The 19904-nt window shown below is 48.1% G+C and overlaps 1 protein-coding gene across 1 annotated transcript; it reads right to left on the reverse strand.

The window, feature by feature from the left end:
* Nucleotides 1-2360: 2360 nt before the first annotated feature.
* LOC8053581 (cytochrome P450 3A8-like) lies at nucleotides 2361-19601 on the reverse strand. The gene is made up of 4 exons (XM_002433396.3): nucleotides 19404-19601; nucleotides 16599-16788; nucleotides 7498-7706; nucleotides 2361-3543 (listed from the first exon to the last, which is right to left on the reverse strand). The coding sequence occupies exons 1-4, from the start codon at nucleotides 19581-19583 to the stop codon at nucleotides 2608-2610; spliced, it is 1515 nt and encodes a 504-aa protein (XP_002433441.3). The 5' UTR covers nucleotides 19584-19601; the 3' UTR covers nucleotides 2361-2607.
* Between the last annotated feature and the right edge of the window lie 303 nt (nucleotides 19602-19904).

Genomic DNA, 19904 nt, shown 5'->3' on the forward strand with positions numbered 1-19904 from the left:
CCCGTCAAACCAAAACAATAGCGGCGCCATGCGTAGTTGCCACAGTTGCCAGATTTTCGCCAGCCAAACAAAAAGAACGAAAGCCTACCGGCTCTTGCTTCCACCGTACATCGGCGTTGCGCTTGCGCCGTGGCCAGATCGCTTGCAGTTGAAGGTTGAAGCAAAAACGAAACCAACTGCAATGTCCCGTTTTCACATCGAAGACACGCTTTTTATATTCATTTTAACTGTTTTGAACGAATAATTAGACCCATGACTTTATTTGTGGTGTGTAAGAAACTATTATCAAAACCCCTAAACTAAATGCAAACATGGGCGACATGAGGGCAGCCGCATTGCCATCGAACAGAAAATGGCGGCGAGCACGGTAAGCGCGAGTTTCGCCAACGTAAGCGCGAGTTTCGCCAACGTCCCGCGACATGGCGTAATTGCTTTTGGTGCATATCTGTCTCCGAGACATGTTTCTTTCCGCGGCATTTGTCTCGACGGTCCTTTCTAAGTATGTCCCCAAGCATTCCGGTGCTTCGATAGCCGGCAATGCCGGGGTCGTCGCCGGGGGCGATGCGTGTTATCGAGGTCGGCTACACGGTTATCCGTGTATGACCGAACCAAAACAAGTTTTTTACAACCTCGCGTGATTTCTGAACGTATTATCCGTTACTCATCGTGTAAATTTCTGGTAATTTGTGTAAATAGCGTGTTTTTCACCCCAAATATTCACCAGATACACGGGACTTGCTAACAGTGTAATAAAGGCAATAAACGTGCCTGAAGCGCAGTGATAAGCGAGCAAATGAAACTTTTTGTAACACACAGATTGGGACATTTTGTGCCACCTAGCCTAGCTACTTGCAACTACTCCGCTTGACCTTGCCATCTCGTGGCGAGCTATTTGACCTTCTTTCACGCTTCGCGGTACCGTGCAAAAATAAGCAAAGTAGGCTGCTTCGAATTGTTCTCTTGAGAGCGGCTTTTGGTTTCGTGAATGGTTTGCCGCACCTGTTGATGTGCGGATGACGTAGGTATTGTGGCTCGAGGAATACCAAAGGTAAGACGTAAAGTGTGCGAAGTAACTTGGTATCGGTTGTCTCCGTTTAACATCGCAGTGCTAACGACGAGAAGACTGAGTAACTGCTATCGAACCGAGAGTTTACTTACCTGCGGGGAAGCTCCCTATTGGATTAGTGTAAAAGAAACATACCTGCTGCTTGTACAGTTCCGGTATTACACCAACATAATTTCTTGTTATTACGGTGGAGCTAGTTTGGTTTGACGTTCTGCATAACTGGAGATACCGGCACCGCTATGGCTCCGCGTCTTTCAATACTGGCAGCCAGTTTGCTTGCCGATATGATTCGGTATGGCTGGTATGATTTGGCGTTCGATGACTTAGGGCAGTGGTTCTCAAATGGGGGTCCGCGGACCCTTTGGGGTCCGCGAAAGCATTCTAGGGGTCCGCGAAGCCCAGCCTCATCAGTTGAGTCTGACAATAAAGGTTGTATTTTCTTAGATTCAGAAGAAACGTTCCAATTTTCGGGTGAGTTTTTTGTGCATATGGCAACAAGAGATGTCTGCTTGAGACTAGCACATAGTTATATCCATTCATGAAATCACTATCCTAATTAACCTATACTTTCCCCTCTCACCACGGAAGGGGTCCTCCGTCATCTCCGCCGATCCATAAGGGGTCCGCGAAACATCAGTGCCTGAGAACCACTGACTTAGGCGACCGACATCTTTCCAAAAAAAAAAAAAAAACGCTTATACCACAGGATTACCGGTATCACCAAATCATGCATCCAGAAACGCCAAAGACATCTTCCAAAGAAACGTCCAACATTTACTACCGGTATCGTTACATATACCATACATGTCGAAACGGAACATAGATCGACGTTGAGCTCACAAAAATTCCTCGGTCTACTCTTCACGGCGACGTCTTGGGGCGACTGTCTCGAATGATGTGCACCACAAGCATTGGACAGCCGCACCAGCCGTACCGCATAGCAAAGCCAACGTGCACGGCAACAAACCTGTCGCGACACCAAGCTGAGGATACGGCATCACCGGTGGACAGCTGCAAACGGCCCGTCGCGCGAATCGTGGGCTGTGACCCGTACTCGGCCAACTCGGCGTCTTTTTGTGGCTCCTCTTGTCGTCGCAACCAGCCGCTAACCCTCCACCCCGCAACCGTAGCCGGCGTCGGAGGAAAGCGAAACCGAAACGTAAAGCTTCCGCCTAGTGGCTTCCCCTGCCGCGGCTTTTCTAGCTTCCGGGCTTCTACGCTTCCCGTCGTCGCAGAGATGGCGAAGACGTAGCGGCAGAGCTGGCTTCGGAAGTAAATGCAGTTCGAGGAAAGCTCGTGTTAGGTGCTTTTAATTGCTGCTCCTATTGCCCCATACAATAGACATAGCGTCCTCGTTAAGCCTTATTGAGCTCGATTTGCTCGATTCGGGGCCGGCATAATGAGATGCAGACGACGGAGATACCTTGCTCCCTTGCTTTCAGGCACAAACGTTTCTTCCTTTTTAAAGGAGCATAGGTTACAAAAGCGCTCCCTCTTTAGGGAGGACTATATAGACCTTTTTTTCTAAGAGTGTACGAGAGCTATCTGTGCTCAAATTTAACGCTGATTCCTTTCTCCGGGTTGATTGCCACGGTGGGAACTACCAGTTTTACTGGGTCCTGAGTTTCCTTGCATTGCCTGATCCTGTACTTGCGAATCAATTTGCACAGTGCCATCTTAACTTCGAGAAGAGCAAACCTCTTTCCGATGCACACTCGGGGCCCTAACCCAAAGGGCAAGTACGCTGCAGAATGACCTGTGTTCAGTCCTTCGGCGAATCTCTCTGGATCAAACTTGAAAGGCTCTGGCCAAAGTTCAGGGTCGTGGTGAATGTGCCACGTAGGAACTATGATATTTGCGTCGGCCGGAATGAACTGTCCCATGATTGTGGTGTCCTGTCGACAATGTCTGCTGACGAAGAGGACGACAGGAGGGTACAGGCGCAGACTTTCGCAAATGACCATGTCGAGACGCTTGAGCTCTTGGACGCCGTCGTATGTCAGATCCTGGTCTTTTTCCGGGAACACTTTGTTAAGTTCGTTCAAAATTCGGTCTTGCTCTTCAGGGTACTTGGCCAGCAGGTGGATGACGAAGGCGAGAGACGTAGCCGTTGTTTCAAAGCCTGCGGCCAAGAAAATGAAGCAATTGCCGAAAAGATGGCGGTCTTCCATTCGTGTTTTTCTTTGGCGCGTGTTTTTGGTGTTGTCCAGGATGCTATACTGGGCGTCGAGCATCATCTGCAGCATGTCAGTTGTTCTGGGGCTTTGAGCTTTTCGGCGAAGTTCAACGACGTGACGGACGTTGTCATAGATTCCCGTCAACATTTTATTGTAGCTCGTGAAGAAAAGAAAGCTACTAATTATTTTGCACAAAATCGGAAATCGAATGGCCTGACGAAGAACGCTGTCGTCTATTTCTTGGAACATTTTTCGCACGCTCTGCAACAGTGGGTCGTTAGGATTCTTCTGGCAATCCACCTATCAATAGAAGAAGAAAATTTATATGGCTTATTAGAAGGAACGTGTTCTTTGTCGGCTGCGGAATTACACAGCAGAAAAATATAAACCTCGACAGGAACCTTCAATAGCTTACGAAACAACCTTAAGTAATGCATGTTTCTTACCGCCTGTAGCAAAAGCATGGACTGTGATTTCACAATACGGGAGAAAAGATAATAATTTAGAGAATATTTCTGGCTCTTTTTTCTAACACGTTTACTTGGCTTTAGCCTGAATAACCAGTACATGCCTATGTTTAACATGCATAATCGATGTCAGTAAACACGCTTGAAAGAAATGAATGTTTTATGGCACGCTTTTCGTAAGATGGCTGAATGACACGTAAATTGGTATCTTTTCAAAGCTGCGTTCGGGAAACTATACGTCGATTCTCTTTTTTATAAGCACTAGGTAAAACTATGAGAAAACGGCGCAAAAAAGACAACACGGAAGAAAGTAGAACTTACACAGCACTCTAATATCTTCCACCTTAAGTCAAGACGCAGCCGACGCCGCCAGCCAATGTGTCCAATAAAACAGCGCAAAACGCAACATCATGGTGGTTGTCTCGTGTCTGTACGTGTTCTATTATCGTTGAGCCAATCACCTGCAAAGAAAATCCTGTAGCTTGCACTTCTCACGCTGCGATTGGTCCTATCAGCTCGGAGCGTCGGCTGCGTCCAGACTTAAAATGAAAACGTGGTACCACTTGCAACCAAAGTATCTATTTTTGAGTCTGTGCAAAATACACGAGCAAAACAAGTTACACAAAGATGCCAAAAAGCCATCTAGGAACCCTCGCGAACTGACCCCTACCTAGTTAAATACATTCATTCCACACGGGATAAAACAATGAGGTAGCGCTGACATGGTTTTCTTTCAGCTGCGGGAATGCTTTAGCTTGGATAATTTATCAGGTACGCCGATTGCAACCTCTCGCCCACCGATTGTAACCTTTTGGCTCGCCACCACAATCGCGGCAGTGCACGCCGAGCTGTCCTGGTAGCAGTTCTGCAAGTACGCTATATCGCCAGTGTCTCTGAAATCAGTCACACTGCGCACACATTGTATATGAAGGACACGGCGTTCGCCGCAGACATGGTGACGTCATTAACTGCGCGGTCACGCCTCGAATCGTGCTTAAAGCATGTTTTCAAACATATGTATGCGTCGCATATGTCTGCAGGCAGTCTTTGTGCATGACCAATGCGACGGGATTTATCATACAGGGAAGAAACATGCTTTAGGGCAGTGTCTGCATAATACCAGTGGGACCGCGGCTTAAAGCGATATTTAACTCGTCTGCCTGTTTGGCCAATATACTGCTTTACGAGGTTCAGGGAGCTAGGAAAGACTTGTCGCGTGACGCAATCGATTTAACAGTTTCTATATTTTTTGTAACAACCCTGCGCCTATTTGCGAGGTCGATCTGACTTGTTTGCACAGCCCAAACATACTTAGTGGGCTCCGAAAAAAAATTTATTAACATTCATTCGCGCCTTCATTTTTTTTTAGAAAATGCGTAATCCTGTGAATGTGGGGAGTTACGCCTTGACCTTTTTTATATCTGTAGACTCGCTCGGATTATCGTGGGCAGAATATCTTCGAGCGAAGCTGTTTATGGCTAGGGTTCCGTGGATTTTCCGTGTGCGTCAAGAAAAACTCAGGTCCCGATTTTGATGCAAAATCGCTTCATTCTATGCAAAAGCTTATACGTCTCATCACTTTGCTATACATTTTCAGTAGATTAGTTATCATTTGACACCATTTTTAAGATCAATAGACTCAGGTATATAATGAAGGTTTCTCAAAGATTCGCTGCTGTGCGAACCGCGTTAGCCATGTCTACGCTCGCACCGCCCTCTTTTTGTCGTCGTTGCAAGCCTCCCGCTTGCGTGCCTAGTTTCCATTCCTTCCGCTCTCCCCGGGCGCTGGTGCCGTCGCGCGTGTCTAGTTTCCTCCGGCTCCTCGAGGCGGCGACAGTCGTCCACGCGAAATAAGGACCACCGATCAAGACGACAATAAATATGTGTGCGTACCTTTCGCCCTGACGACCACCGATCAAGACAGTAAATGTGTTCGTACCTTTTGTCCAAATTCTGTATTACGTCTGTGTCGTCTGTGCCACAGAAAAGAATGGCTCGTGATTTTTTTTTACTTCCTTTATGCACCTTCTTTATTGCTATTATCCGAGAGGGATTCGGTGTATGTAGATATGCAGAGATGACACGCGCTAGTGTTCCAAGAGGCGCTTATATACGGTATGTGGGCTATGTGTCATGGTTTTGGTGGTATGTATACAAGGGACTTGGTAGTACAGTCGCAGTTCCGCTCTCACGCTAATTATGTTTTTATTTTCTCCCCCCATGCTGTCGATAACAGAATGGAATGACTTGCTAGTCCAGTTGGTTCCTAACAAAAATCACGAGTCATTTAAAAAAACGTGTGAGCGCCTGGGTCCCGGGGAGAACGGGCATAATTTGTTTTATCTTCCATATTTCGTTTTTGTGTTAAATTGAAAGGGAGGTCTGTGTAACGTGTTAATCTTATTTCGCAACTTGTTCTTCTTCAATTAAATATGGTCTGGTCATGCCTTTGCCAATCGATTTTACCGCCCCCCCCCCCCCTTATGTAATGCGTCTTTAAAGCACACCATTCAGGTAAATGAATTCAAAAGCAAACGAAACAGTTAAAAATCCCGGGCAAGCGTGTGACTTAGAAGTCCTGCAGCACCATCCATCCGAAGGAATCCAAACTGCTTCAGAGACTGTTTAATTTTTATTGAACTGCAAAATATGATGCATGCAATTTTATTGTATTTTGTATCCTGTCCTGCTAAATTCCCTCTTGAGACTGGCAAAGTTTTCAAAAATAAAAATGAAATTAAAAATAAATATGTTGCTACTCTCTGCTTCAGCCGCTGTCGCTGAGTTAATGCTGATTTAAGCGCCAGTTGTAAAGGCGTTCAACGACAAAAAGCCAAATCAACCGTTGCTCAAACTACAGGGTCGGCATGTTGAGCGATGTGTTTTTTGGTGTTTAACGTTACCGGGTCGAAAGACGATAACTGGTTTTTATGCTGTTCTTTTTTTTTTTTTTTTTTCAAAGCATCGTCTTTTGGTACTGGAACTCCACAAGCCTTATCCAAAGAACTGCTCCTAAATTGGCGTTGACTCAGCAATCGCTGATCGTCCAAGTGAGAGGTAACGACAAAGTTTGAACAACTGCTGAAATGCATCGTGCGCACACAATAGCCTCAATGATAGCTGATTTTTGTTTCGCTAGAAATCTCTGAAGGTTTTTGGAGATTGGCTCGACTGCGTCGCTCGTGTTGTCTTTTGTGCGCGCTGTACTTACCGTTCTAGACATGATGAGCCACCTAGCCTAATATTAAGTCTTAACGAGCTATAGCTGAATTTTACACCCCCAAAAATATACAACGATTATACGGTACGGGTTTCATATAAGAAGGCAATTAAACGTTAGAAACAATTAAAACTTCCAGAGCACTAGAGCGCTATCAAAACTCCCTAAATGAGTAAATTTAAGAAATATTGAAAGCACATGGAAAGCGCTGGGGTGCGCTAGTTGCCACTCGTGCAACACGCGCAAGGTTGGCAGTACGAAAACGCAAATAATAAGATTATCATCCGCATTTTCGGATTGCCACCAAAATATACAAAGGGCACTCGAATCATTAAATAGGTATCAGTGGCACGCCACACATATACGCCGATGCTTGCGATCTGGCTTTCTGGGTTCAGTTTATCTTTAATTGGCTCACTGTTGAATTTCAGTGTCCCACTCAGTACGATCTTGTAAAATTACTAGTCTCAAAAGGTTCAACCTATTGACTAACTTTAAAATTTTGAAACGTTTCTGAAGTTCGTAACCACGAAAGAAGATGTGTGCTTTCATCAAGCGGAGACTGACCTGCCAAGCCAAGGCACACTTGGCGATGACGTCGAGGGAAAGACCTTGAGACACACGGTACATCTCCACCGTCTCTCCTTTTTTGACGTGGTCCTCCACCACCTCGATCATGGCATCAGCACACGAGCCCATGATCTGCGTCATCAGCTTCATCTTGGAAGCGCTGAAGCAGGGGTTCAGCACCGCACGTACCTTTTTCCACTCGTCACCTGCAGCATATCGGTACTTGATTGTCATCCACTTGGTGGTGGACAGCGAGGCCATCAATGTTATTTTCTAGTTTGTTTCATCGAAGCTACTAACTTTTCGTCAAATGCATGCAAACAAAGGCGGGTGTGCATAAATGGATACAATGAATAACAAAAGTAAACCACATATATAGCGCAGTCACCTATGCATTTTCCCATAAATATGTGCGCATAATTCCATGCACCTTTCGAATTTTCAAACTATTCACACGTTACACATGCCTGTGCCCATTAAATGATGATTTTATTCAGATAGGTGAGTGACAAGCTCTTGTGAGTAATGTAATAAAGAAAAAAAAAGTTTTATCTTCGGCTGCTCCAAAATGAGTGAGACGCTAGCATTTGCAACCAATTGCACCTTTTCAAACGTCCACTGGGTTTGGTGCACTGGTTCTGCAATGTCATCCTGTCCTTTTCTGTTCCTTCGACTAATGTGTTCATTTTTGCCCCATTCTCAGGTCTATTCAACATGGTTAACATTCACCAGTTCACCTGCACCCTTATACATTATCTCTGCCTGAGCGCTGCGTGGCTTTTTTGCCAATTTTTTTTGCAATTAAATTGGTGCAGAATTGTAACCCGATTCTTTCTAATTCCACTAATATATAACACACACAAACCATAATTTTAGCAACAATCTAGTGAGACGCGTTTCTCTACTAAATGCTGGATGCATTTTTATGCTGAACAGCTTTGCTTACAAAAATCCGTGAAAGCTACACTACTGCGGTTTTTGTAAGTGAGTCATACGGCCATGGGGGTTAAATAGAGGAGGTAGTCGTCACGATATGGGAAGTCATTGACTAAAATAGGTTAATTTTCGTTTTAATTTGGGAAATCACCATAGACATACGGTTCCAATTAGCAACTTGCTGAGCATCATTGAAAACCACTAAATCAGTCAATATTAGAAATACTTTGAGCACGTGGGAAGCGCAGTATAGCGCGCCAAGGTTACCACTCCAGTAGCAGGCACAAGGCTGGGGCTATGATAAGGGGCAGAAAAATAGCGCGGGCGCGGTACCGCACCGGTGGCCTCGCTCCTGCTGCACGAATGGTAACTTTGGCGCTCTACTGCGCTTCCCACGCGCTCCAAGTATTTTTAATATGATTTAGCGGTTTTTAACGATGCTCAGAAGGTTTCTAATTAGAACCATGTGATTAACTTCAACAAATAAAAAAAGTTAGTTAAAATAATTTAGTAATTAGCTGCGGAGCCGCAGAAAGGCAAGTTGCCTATACTGTGAAGGCCTGTGGCGCCGCGTCTAATGATAATGAAAAAATATATTACAGATGAATTAAAAAAAAAAATGGTGATGGTGGTTTATATCTCTCTTGTGGACGAGGGTCTGTTGCTTAGTGTGTCGGCTAGGTCTGTTGCCCACTTCGCTGCCTAGGTTTGTTACCCAGGTCACGTGTTGCCTAGGTCTGTGAGAGAGTTCTTTTATTTGTTTGCTTCATCTTTTTGTTATGTTTATAAATGTTGATGTAAAGATTACAGCGCTATAATTTTTCTTCGATATCCTTCATCGTTTCAGGCCGCCACATCGCGTTTTTTGGTCATGCCTTAGTTGTATCGTTGTCTAAGTGACCCCGCGAAGAAGGAATCAAATTTTAAATCTGACAGATTTTTCGACATTCTAATGAAAGGCTCAATTCACCCACGTTTTTACTATCCTCTTCTCTGGCATTGCTTCCCGCTGTTACGAACGGCGGTCGAAACCTCATGCCCGGGTCCGGCAGAAGAAAACTCAAGCTTTCGCGGATGATTTTTGCCACCTTTCCAATTGATGTGCGACGGTTTGTTTCAAACTTTCCTTCATCCTACGGCACCACAGGTGTGCGACCAACTTCCTAAAACTCTGACCTAAGTGTAATCGTCCGACCGACATCTTGAACCCGGAGGGTGGTTTTCAACCGGATAAAGGCAGGAAGCGTGGGCCGGGTGAAGAAACTACATTTATTAGATTAACAAGAATGGGTCGTTAGTATTGAAGTATAACATGGCCGTAGCTTTTGATCTACCCGCCTCCGTGACTTCGGTCGGTTTCCCCTTCTGTGGGCGTGTCCCCTTTTATAAGCTCTCGCGCCTATTCTTCGTGCACTGTTGTGGTCCTAGGACATTGTCCACTTTGGGCGGTCGGCAGCGGCCTCTAGGCGTGGTGGCAGACTCTCTCGCTCCCACACTCCCCCCCCCCCTCCCTTTAGCGTCCGGAATGTCGATGACAGTGTCGCTGTGGTCGTCATTGGGAGGGGGTCATTTGCAAAAGGCGTGGACGGCACGGCGGCGCTGTTTGAGCGCTAGGGCGCGCTCCCGGCATCGCCGGCAGAGGCATTTTCCGGTGCCTCTGGCACGTCCTGCCCACTGGCCACTGTTCCGTGGGGTGGGTCTGGCCGGTTGCCATCCCCGGTGACTGGGACCACCACGTCATCTAGGTCCCTGGCGTCCAGATGGCCGGAATTGGTCGTGGTGTTGACCGTCATCCATCTTCGTGGTCCAGAACGAGACATTGGTATTGGCTACTTTCATGCGTAACCATTCTTTTTATAATGCATAAAACAAAAATACAGGATCTTGAATGGTCACACAATCTCGCAATATCCCCCCCCCCCCCCCCCCTCCTCAGAAAGGCGATCAGATCCGTGGGATGATATACGAGGTACAACGCTCAAAACTCGAAAAAAAAAAGAAAGGAATCTTGTCCACTGCTCTATAACTTCTTTCTCAGCCGTCACCGTCGTCGGAGGTTGTACTCCCTGTGTGGCGGCGAGGTTGTTCCGGGACCGGGCCGTCGTCGGCATCGGTCGGATCCTGCGAAAAACCACCTTCCGGGATGTGGAATTGTTTAAGGTCGGTGGCATGAGTTGGTCCTGTGGACTCACCACTGTATGGTGAACTAGTGTGTATGTAAGCGGGGAAAGCCTTTTGCCTACACGAAATGGACCATCCCACCTGTTGGCCAGTGAGGCCGTGAAGCCTTTCGCCGCTTCACTCGGGGGGTGAGTGCGCCTGAGCACCAAGTGTCCCACCTCGAACTGCAGGTCTCGGCGTCCCTGGTTGTATTGGTCGGATTGCTGCAGTCTGGCAACGTTGCAAGGTTCTCCCGGGCTTCCTTGAGGTTGATAGTAAAATGCTTTCGCAGGTCGTCTGCGAACTTTGTGTAGTTGCAGTCCTGTGCCCGGGACTCTGTCGAACGGAGAGTGTTAGTGAGAGGAAAAGTCAAACTCTCTGCCAAAATTGAGCTGGGCAGGGGTGAGCCCGGTTGACCGTTAACCGCGGTACGGGTGGCGAAGGCCATTTCTGGGTGCTTCGCATCCCAGTCTTTGTGACGCTCCGTATGAGCAACAAGCATCATCTTAAGGTTTTGATTTACTCTTTCGGTTATATTTACCTGGGGATGATACTGCTAAGTCCGTTCATGTTCGGTTCTCAGAACCACGCATGCATTGACGAACACTTTGCTCATAAAATGTGACGGATTATCCGAAATTAGGCTTGCCGGGAAACCAAAACGTGCGAAAACTTGAAGTAGGCAGTCCAATAATTTCTGCAAGTCCAACTTTCGTAAACGGAACAGCTGCACCCATTTGGTGAAATGGTCTGTTACTACGAACAAGTACTGGTTTCCGCGTGGACTACATGGACATGGACCCATAACGTCACAGCAAGAGATCTGCCAAGAGCATTGGCTTGCGATCGGTTGCATGAGACCTGGGGGTTGACCACCACATGGCTTCGCTTTCGGGCATGACGAACAACTACGCGCGTACCTCAGTACATCAGGCAGCATGGCGGGTAACGTCGCAATCTGGGACAACTCACCGTAAATTTTGCTCCCACTGCTGTGTCCGGCTAGGGCAGAGCAGTGCATGCATCTGATGAAGGACTAACGTAACTTCCGAGGTATCACTGTTCGAAACGAAGAACTGCTCAGATCATCATCAGCCTGAGAGATGTAGCGCAACAGGAGTCCGTCACTGCTCAATAAGTAAGAGTCGAACTGTTCATCACCCTTGGTGTTCACTGGGCTGGACGCTGCCAGCCAGGCAGTGACTTGTTGGCACAGCCTATCGTCGTGCTGGGCCTTGAGAAGATCCTCTCTTGAGACCAATGTTCCCCACCGTGAATCAAGTGCTCCCTGTGCCGTGTTAACGACTGCAACCAGACCCGGAACTTCCTGGACGTGGTCCACAGGAAGGGGGGAGCGGGAAAGTGCGTAAGCAATTTGGTTTGTAGCACCCGGCCCTTACACAATAGTGTAATCGTATTATTGTAGCGTATGTGCCCAACCAGCGAAGCGACCAGCGGAGTTCTGAAGACTTTTCACCCATGACAGCGCTAAATGATCACCTTGAATTTTGAACGTTGCGCCATCCAAATACATGTCAAATCGCTTTAACGCATACACTAAGGCTAAGCATTCTCTCTCTGCAACACTGTAGTTACGCTTGCGGAATAGACCGATCTCACCAGCTTGTTTGAGTACGCCACTGCTGCCGACATGCATCGTGGGAGCTGTTGTCTTTCTGCATGCGCGACAACCCTGCTGGAGGTCTGCGCGAGCAGAGCACGAGGCGACATGTGCTGTCTCGTGAACTGGCGTCTGCCTCCTACGAACTACAGTTATGGCGGCGTCACGCATGCGTGTAACGCTTGGTGAGATCGGACTATTGAGGGTCTGACTTGCGAAAGCAACCGGCCGAAGTATACCGTCATGTTCCTGCAGTAGAACAGCTCCGGCGCCCCAATCGCTTGCATCTGTCTGCAAAACGAATGGTTGGTTTAGGTCGGAAAGGTGCGGACACGCGTTTTCTGTCACTGCCTTTGATAAGGCTATGAATGTGCTTTGTTGCTGTTCGCTCCAACACCATTTGACGCCCTTTCGAAGCGGGTGACTGAGCGGCTGATAAATCTCGGAGCAGTAGGGAATGAAATTCCTATAGAATTCAATCATTCCGAGATATCGCTGTGAACTTGTCACGTTATGGGGGCACGGGTACTCAGTTAGTGCGCGCAGTTTTTCTTCGTTGGGACGGAGCGTGCCGCTATCGAGAACAAACCCCAGAAGGTTAATTTTGGGCTCGGCCAGTTGAACTTTCCCCGGATTGATTGTAAGGCCCGCGCTCCGCATCCACTCAAGCACGATAGTTAAAAGTTTGATATGCTCCTCGAATATACGCGAGAAAGCAACAACGTCATTCATGTATGCCATCGCGAATTCGTGCTTTTCGTTTCCGAGCACAACGTCCATCAAACGCTGAAAGCTCGCTAGCGAGTTGGACAAGCCAAACGGCAAGCGGGTGAACCCGTACAGCCCTCTGTGGCAAATGAAAGCGGTTTTCTGCACGTCTAACGGATGCACCTCGATATGTAGGAATCCGCGGCTGCAATCCAGCGTGGTGAACACCATCGCGTTACCGAACGCGTATATTATAGAGGAAATGCTGGGAAAAGAGTAATTGTCCCGTACTGACATCTCGTTAAGCCGTCTGTAACCTACGTAGAGTCTGGCAGTTCCATCTTTTTTTCGGAGCGGAAAGGACAGGAAATGCCCAAGGGCTCTTTGACTCACGTACTGAAACGGTGTCCAGCATCTCCTGAAGGGCCATGTCCAGGAGTTCTCTTTTGTTCACGATGATAGGGCGTGGATTGCACGTCCAAGGCGGTGCGTTACCGGTTTCAATCTGATGTAGCAGGATGTCTTTCTTTCCTGGTCGCTCCGTGAACATCGGAGAGAACGGCCGCATGTCGTACTCGAGCTGTCTCTTTTGGAGGTCAATGCCAGGACACTTGTGCAGGGTATCCGAGATTTCGGATGGTAGGGCAGCAGCAGGCGTTGTGAAGTGGGCTGGGAAGGTTGGGCCAGTGATGCGGTTCTCTTGCCTGGTGAACGGAGTCAGGTCCGCCTGGTTTCCCAGGCGATAGCCGCCCCCAGCGAAGCCGAGCGTCGTGCTTTCGCCTGCGATAAAATCTCGACCCAAGATCACGAGTGCGGCGAGTCCCGGGAGATACAGAAAGCGCTGACGCCGTTCCGTCTCATTAAATAAAATTTTAAGCTTTCGATACTGTTCGACCGGCGGCTAACTGCAGACGTGTGCCTGCCGACCGAAAATGTTTTTTTTTTTTTTTGCATAGTTTATAGGCAGCGTCCCATATAAGCGAGATAGCAGCCCCGGTATCCAAAAGCGTGGAAAATGGGAAACCGAGCAAAATGATCGTCATGCGTGGCTCGATCATTTCGCTATTAGGCTGAATTCGACATACCGATGAAACAAGTGACGCTGCGTGTGTGATCCCGGCTGTGATAGTGGCCATCGGCAGCTCTGCACTGGGTCTCATCGGCGCCGGCCGTAATAGTTTGCCGATTGGGTTGCCACGTGATTCTCCGGATTTTCACGGCCCATAGGCGCGCGAGGGTTGACCGGATTTCCACAATCCCTCCGCTCACTTCCAGCCCTTCCACCATTTGTTTCATTCTGCCTCGGGTTTATATTTGGGCACTCTCTTTGGAAGTGGCCGCGCTATCCACAGTTGTGGCATTGGTCCGAATACCTGCTTGAGTCGCCTGCACCAGGGCGCTCTTCGGAAGTCCTCCAGTGGCCCCGCATTGAACCAAAACTGGAGCGCCTTCGGCTGTTTCGATTGGGAATTTTGTGCCCGTCCCGTAGAGGTCATGGCGCCGGGATTGCCTCGGGGTCCTGCCAAGCACATGCGAGTTCGAGAGAGTTTGCAGCCAAAGGCGGTGGAAGATAGCTCTTCTCAGCGAGGAAGATTTTCTCTGTGCCGGAGGCATGCCGGTCTAGCTTTTCAGTGGTCTCAAAGGTAGGGCCGTGTAGGTACACGTGGTACTTTGGGTGATATTTTCTGAGGACCCGAGCTATAATCTCCTACTTGAAGGCATTAGGTTGTGCCCTTCGTGTGAGCTCCTGCAGTGCGCGAACATATTGAACCAGGCTCTCGTTCGGATGTTGCGTTTGGGACTCGAGTTCTCTCAAGATTTCTAACTCGTAACCAGGTGGCAGGAACTCTGCTCGGAATTGCCGCTCGAACTCCGCTAGGCTGGCGAACGTAGGTTGCAGCCTTAACCAGCACGTAGCGCTAGACTGTTGAGCAAGTGGGAGTGTTCGGCTTATCACGAGGGATTCCGAGGCGCCTGAGGCGACTTTGTAGACGTTGAGCTCACCCAGAAAGTTGGCGATTGACTTGGCGTCGTTGTAGCCAGTGTAGACCGGCACCGTCATCTGGGGACGCAGCTCCGGCTCACGTGACGGCTGTACGGTGAGACGCAGTGTGACCGCATCACACATGGCTGCAGCCACCTTCAGTAGCGATTCGGCTTGCGCGTGCGCCGAGCCTGCTCCGGGATCCACGCTTGCTCCAGGCTTTTTGCCATCCTTCGTCTCGGACCGCAGTGTGGGAGATATGGCAGGAAAAAACAGAAACGCCAAGCAGACAAGAAAAGCGTGTGCGGAAACAGACGGTAACTCGGCTCGAGAATGATAAATACGCCCCCAAAACGTGACCCGCGTGACTAAGCAATGCTCTGAGGCTTCAATTCAATGAGCAATCGCGCAGTTGCGTATACAAGCACTACTACGTCATGTGGTAGGGTTGTATTGCTGCATGCCCATCAGGGAGGAGCAAACAAAGTCGGAGTTTTCACACCAAGAAACTACAGTTATTGGAGTAACAGGGATGGGTTGTTAGTATTGAAGTATAACATGGCCGTAGCGCTCGATCTACCCGCCTCCGTCACCTCGGTCGGTCTCCCCTTTTGTGGACGTGTCCCCTCTTTTATAAGCTCTCGCGCTTATTCTTCGTGCGCTGTTGCGCGCCTCGGACTTTGTCCACTTTGGGCTGTCGGCAGCGACCTCTGGGCGTGGTGGCAGATTCTCGCTCCCAGAGGGTTAGCAGGGCTACCCGGCCAAGAAGTGGCGTCCAAATGATAAGATCAGTCAGATATGTTTGATACAGTACGTAACATCGCCTTGCGTCTGTTCGTGAGAACGTGATGGGGCAGAGGCAAAATACTAGCAACAACCACTCCACGCAGATCGGTTGCCTTCCGACGACGTAGGGGTCCCCATGTGGGAACCCAGGGAAATTCAGTATTTTTAAATAGAGCTGACTAACGATGCGAGCGGGCTCTCGTCTCCCGACTCCCAGGTCTCTGACCTGCTCATAAAATATAAATAAGCAAAAGTTGTACGAGAATCCCCAGATTCCTACATTCCTGGGGCTCCCGACTTTAGGTTCTCTGACCTGTACATGAAATATAAATAAACGAGAGTTTTAAGGAAAGCCCCGATTCCCGACGTTCCTGCCCTGCGCCCAGTCCGGCTTCTGTCTACCACAGCCGAGTTCATGCGGCCTGGGAGCCCCTGGGTCGCTGCACCGCATACAGACTGCGGGGCCTGAATCACGGGACTGCTTTCTCCCGCACCCTCGTCGTAACTTTCCTTCTAGGGCACCATATTATGGGTCCACGAGTTGCGCTCATTTAACCTATACGGGCCCCAGACATGCTTCGCCATCTCACGGCGTTGGCCAAAAATGCGGGCAAGCCTTCACCACATTTTCTCCGCAGTGAGACGGCGCCGTTCAGACGCCTCTATCTTCTTTCACCGTGGGCTGGAATTTTCAAAACGTCATTCCCGGATCATCATGCACTGCCAAACTTTTAAAACTGCCACCATCTTTCAAAACAAATATAGTCTTGAAAATATTTCACTGTTAATCAGTTGAAAACGTAGAACGAGGCGCGTGAATATTAATTAAGCGTGAATTTCTTTCGAGCTTTTCGGGGGTAGTGCTGGAAACGGAACGTGCACGAGGAAATGTTGTGCGCTTACCTTCGAGCGCAATAATGGAGCTTGCGAAAGGACCGGTGCATATGGGGAAGGGAGGCCTGTCGTGGAAGGTGCTCGCGTTCCTGACGAAGCACTGCTTGATCATTTCCACGTCGGTCAGAATCATGTGGGGAACTCCGCCAACGTAGCAGCCGAAAACCTTGCCGTACTCCATAATCCAGCGCTCCATCACCTGCGCAGGTAGCGGGTGTATACTAATTGCGGAGCAGAGTATCTCAATAACCTTCCATTAGTAACTCATCCACTAAGTGTTGCGGGATGTGACCGTCATTCATGCAGGAGACGTGGCGGCACGCCGCGTGCGACCAAATACTTTGGTGCGAGGTTGGCTCAGCGGAAACCATCTTCTCGGACGTACATGAGGGTGCGCTCCGCAAGCGCTTTTTATGTCATTTTGTGGGTGTGACGCCTTTTCCGGAACTGAGGAGTTAGTTGCGAGAGGAAAGGAAATGCGATATTCTGGCTCTTTCATTTGTTTACTCTAGCGAGCGTTCGCTTTTAGAGCGAACGAGCATGTAGCTTCCACCGCCGTCTCAGCTTCTGGGTAAACGGAGTTTAGATAAATATCTGTTTACTCTATTTGGAGAGTTCACCGTTTCTGGTTCCTTTTCATTATTTTTTTTTTTTTACTCTAGATAATAAAATTATAAAGCGCAATGCAGAATGTACCGGGACGCTTTCAATAACGTATTACCGCTTTATTTTGACGTATACTTTGTTTCACTCATAGTGCACAGCCCTGTAAAGCTGCTGGGCAAGCCTGTGTCTTGACTTAGGCTCTAGGTTTCACGTTGTGTTGCGAAAATGAGGCGATGATGAAGCCGTTCGCTCGCCAAATCGGCTTTAACAGTGTCGTAACGGTATGTAAGTACGAAACTGTATACAGTGCTTTCGGTTTCGATTGCTAGAAGCTACAATAGCAGAGTGACGTCACAGACCAGGGTGGGCAGCTATGGTGGCTTCTCCATGAACGCTGAAAACACTTTGACGCCATAAAGGTTTTTTTCGTCTGCTGCAATCTTAGCACAGTGAGAGCACACAAAGTGGCGTCTGTAATTTCGAGTTCCACGTCAGTGCTGACATAGTTGAGCTCCCTTGTATGTGGTGATATCCAGGAATCCCAACTCCCATAAATTAAGACCGTATATAATCACAAAATAATTAACCATATGTTCAGCATTTGGTCTCATTGAACGGTGTCCGATATGCCAAAGTATTGTCTAGAGTAAAATACAAAACTTCTAATTTGATATCTCTTTTCAAAATGCATATGCCCCATTAATTATAGTTAATATATTCGAAGAAAAACATTCTTGGCAGAAAAATATGTTGGCCGGGTTTAAATAAAGATCAACGAGCTGTCCCGTTTTCAGGGTGGCCCGAGGAGGTTTCTGAGATCGCCTAGATATGGCGATAACTTACTCCGCAGGCTCTAAGCATCTAAGAAATCTCTAAATCATGACGATACACGACATATTTCTCTATTAAAAAAGCAATCAAATATCTCAATACACCAACATCATCTCCGGCGAATGAAGGAGCATGTTCCAAAACCAGGACCACTGCCAGCAAATAGCAAGCGAAGGATACTCGCGCCACCGACCGCTGGAACCGCGAAGTGATATCTCGAACGTATGCGGCTGGTTGCCCATACAGCCCATTCAACCCAGCGAGCGCACGCTCAAGAGCTACCGACAACACATATTACTAAAAAAAAAAAAAAAATAAAAAACGGTGCCCCTTTTGTACAGGCGTGGGCTTCTGGAACAATCGGCGTGGAAAGTTCGGCGTGTAGCACGTTCTAACCTCGAATCAGCAACACTGTTCCTGAATTTACCAGAACATCACATTAGAGCCAACAAAGATGCATACCCGCGGCCAGGAATCGAACCCTGGCTTTCTGCGTGGAAGGCACGCTGCCCACTGAGTCAGCTGCGCTTGCGGCAATATACCCTCAAACCCACTCTCACCCAGGTGAGAGTGGGTGAGAGTGGACGCGTTGGTATATACAGGTTGCTTGAGAAATAAACCACTTAGCTGAGTTTCAGGCGTTCCCTTTTTTGTTTGTTCCTTCGACTCAAAGCTCTTCATTTCCTCATCGCAGTCTCAGGTGTAAAAGGACATGATCTATGCCCTACTGAGGTCGTAGTCAACTCAAGCCGATTAGAGCTCTTTGCAGCACCTGCAAAAGAATACGGAGGCGCAGCTTGCGCTATTCGAGCATATATCTTCATTATTTCAAGCTTTGGAACCCCCCCCCCCCCCCCTTTTCTCCTCAAAAAAAAAAAAAAAAAAGAAAAAAGTCTCATGTATTGTCGTGGAGGTGAAATAATCGGCGGTAGACTCGTTTAAAGACTACACCTTCTTGTGGTTTCACCCCGAACAACAAAATATGAAATCTTCCTCTAAAATGAAAGGAACAACGGCCTAGTGCTTCGCTCCGCTGGGCTATCGAAGTCCGAAAACCACAAATCGGCTGCTTCACAACTGTTAGCCATCGAAATGCCGAGAACCCGAAACTCAAGAAAGTTGACACTACCAAGACAGGCGCGCGCAGAGTGTTACCAGACCTCCTGTAAATTGTCTATCGCTAACGAAGGATGTTTGACGTTCATAGAATTAGATGAAAATGTGCCGGGAAAACGGTCAATTATGTAGAAGTCGACGGAAGTAGGGATAACACCCCGCAATGGCTTGGTAACGTCTAAGTCCGCCGCGCGATTTCCGACTGTAAGTGTCGCGGAGCCGCGGAGGGGGGTCGCTCCAAACTTTGCAACGGGAGCCCACCTCGATCCGGTCCTCCTTGAGTTGAGCCCAGTTGCCGTCCAGAAGATCGGGCCTGGGTCCAGGGATGCCATGTCTCCGGAACAGTCCGTGCTGGTGGCGACGCTTCAGCACCCACCATACTCCGGTCACCGCCATTACGGCGAAGAGCGCCATTACCACTGCCAACGTTGAGATATCCATAGGAGATGGCGGTGTTGTTTTGAGGCCTAAATAAAACAAGAATAGATCTTAAGATTATAGTATAAGTTACACTCTAGGGTTAAAAAACACCGAGGATGACAAAATAAAGGCAAGGGTAGTCCTAAAGACGTCGTCCATCCGTATCACTCTTAAGGCTGGTTCAAACGCTTGCGACTGATGTCCTACTAGTGCCTTAAAACGTCTTAGGATCTCTTACGACATAAAAATGCACTGGCGCCATGTATCGGGTAGGTGTGGAACACTGGACATTTCCGTATATTTTTCATTTTTCTTCGCCCATCGTTCTCTCATTCTTGGCTC

The sequence above is a fragment of the Ixodes scapularis genome, unplaced genomic scaffold (assembly GCF_016920785.2).
Source record: "Ixodes scapularis isolate PalLabHiFi unplaced genomic scaffold, ASM1692078v2 PGA_scaffold3__209_contigs__length_174095766, whole genome shotgun sequence".
In the NCBI taxonomy this organism is placed as follows: Eukaryota; Metazoa; Arthropoda; class Arachnida; order Ixodida; family Ixodidae; genus Ixodes; species Ixodes scapularis.

Bases quoted from the DNA above. Each gene is read 5' to 3' on its own strand.
- LOC8053581 (XM_002433396.3), bottom strand. From the start codon at position 19,583: ATGGATATCTCAACGTTGGCAGTGGTAATGGCGCTCTTCGCCGTAATG. The intron at 16,789-19,403 runs GTGGGCTCCCGT...CTACCTGCGCAG, and splicing joins TCAAGGAGGACCGGATCGAG to GTGATGGAGCGCTGGATTAT. The intron at 3,544-7,497 runs GTCAGTCTCCGC...TTCTATTGATAG, and splicing joins AGTGTGCCTTGGCTTGGCAG to GTGGATTGCCAGAAGAATCC.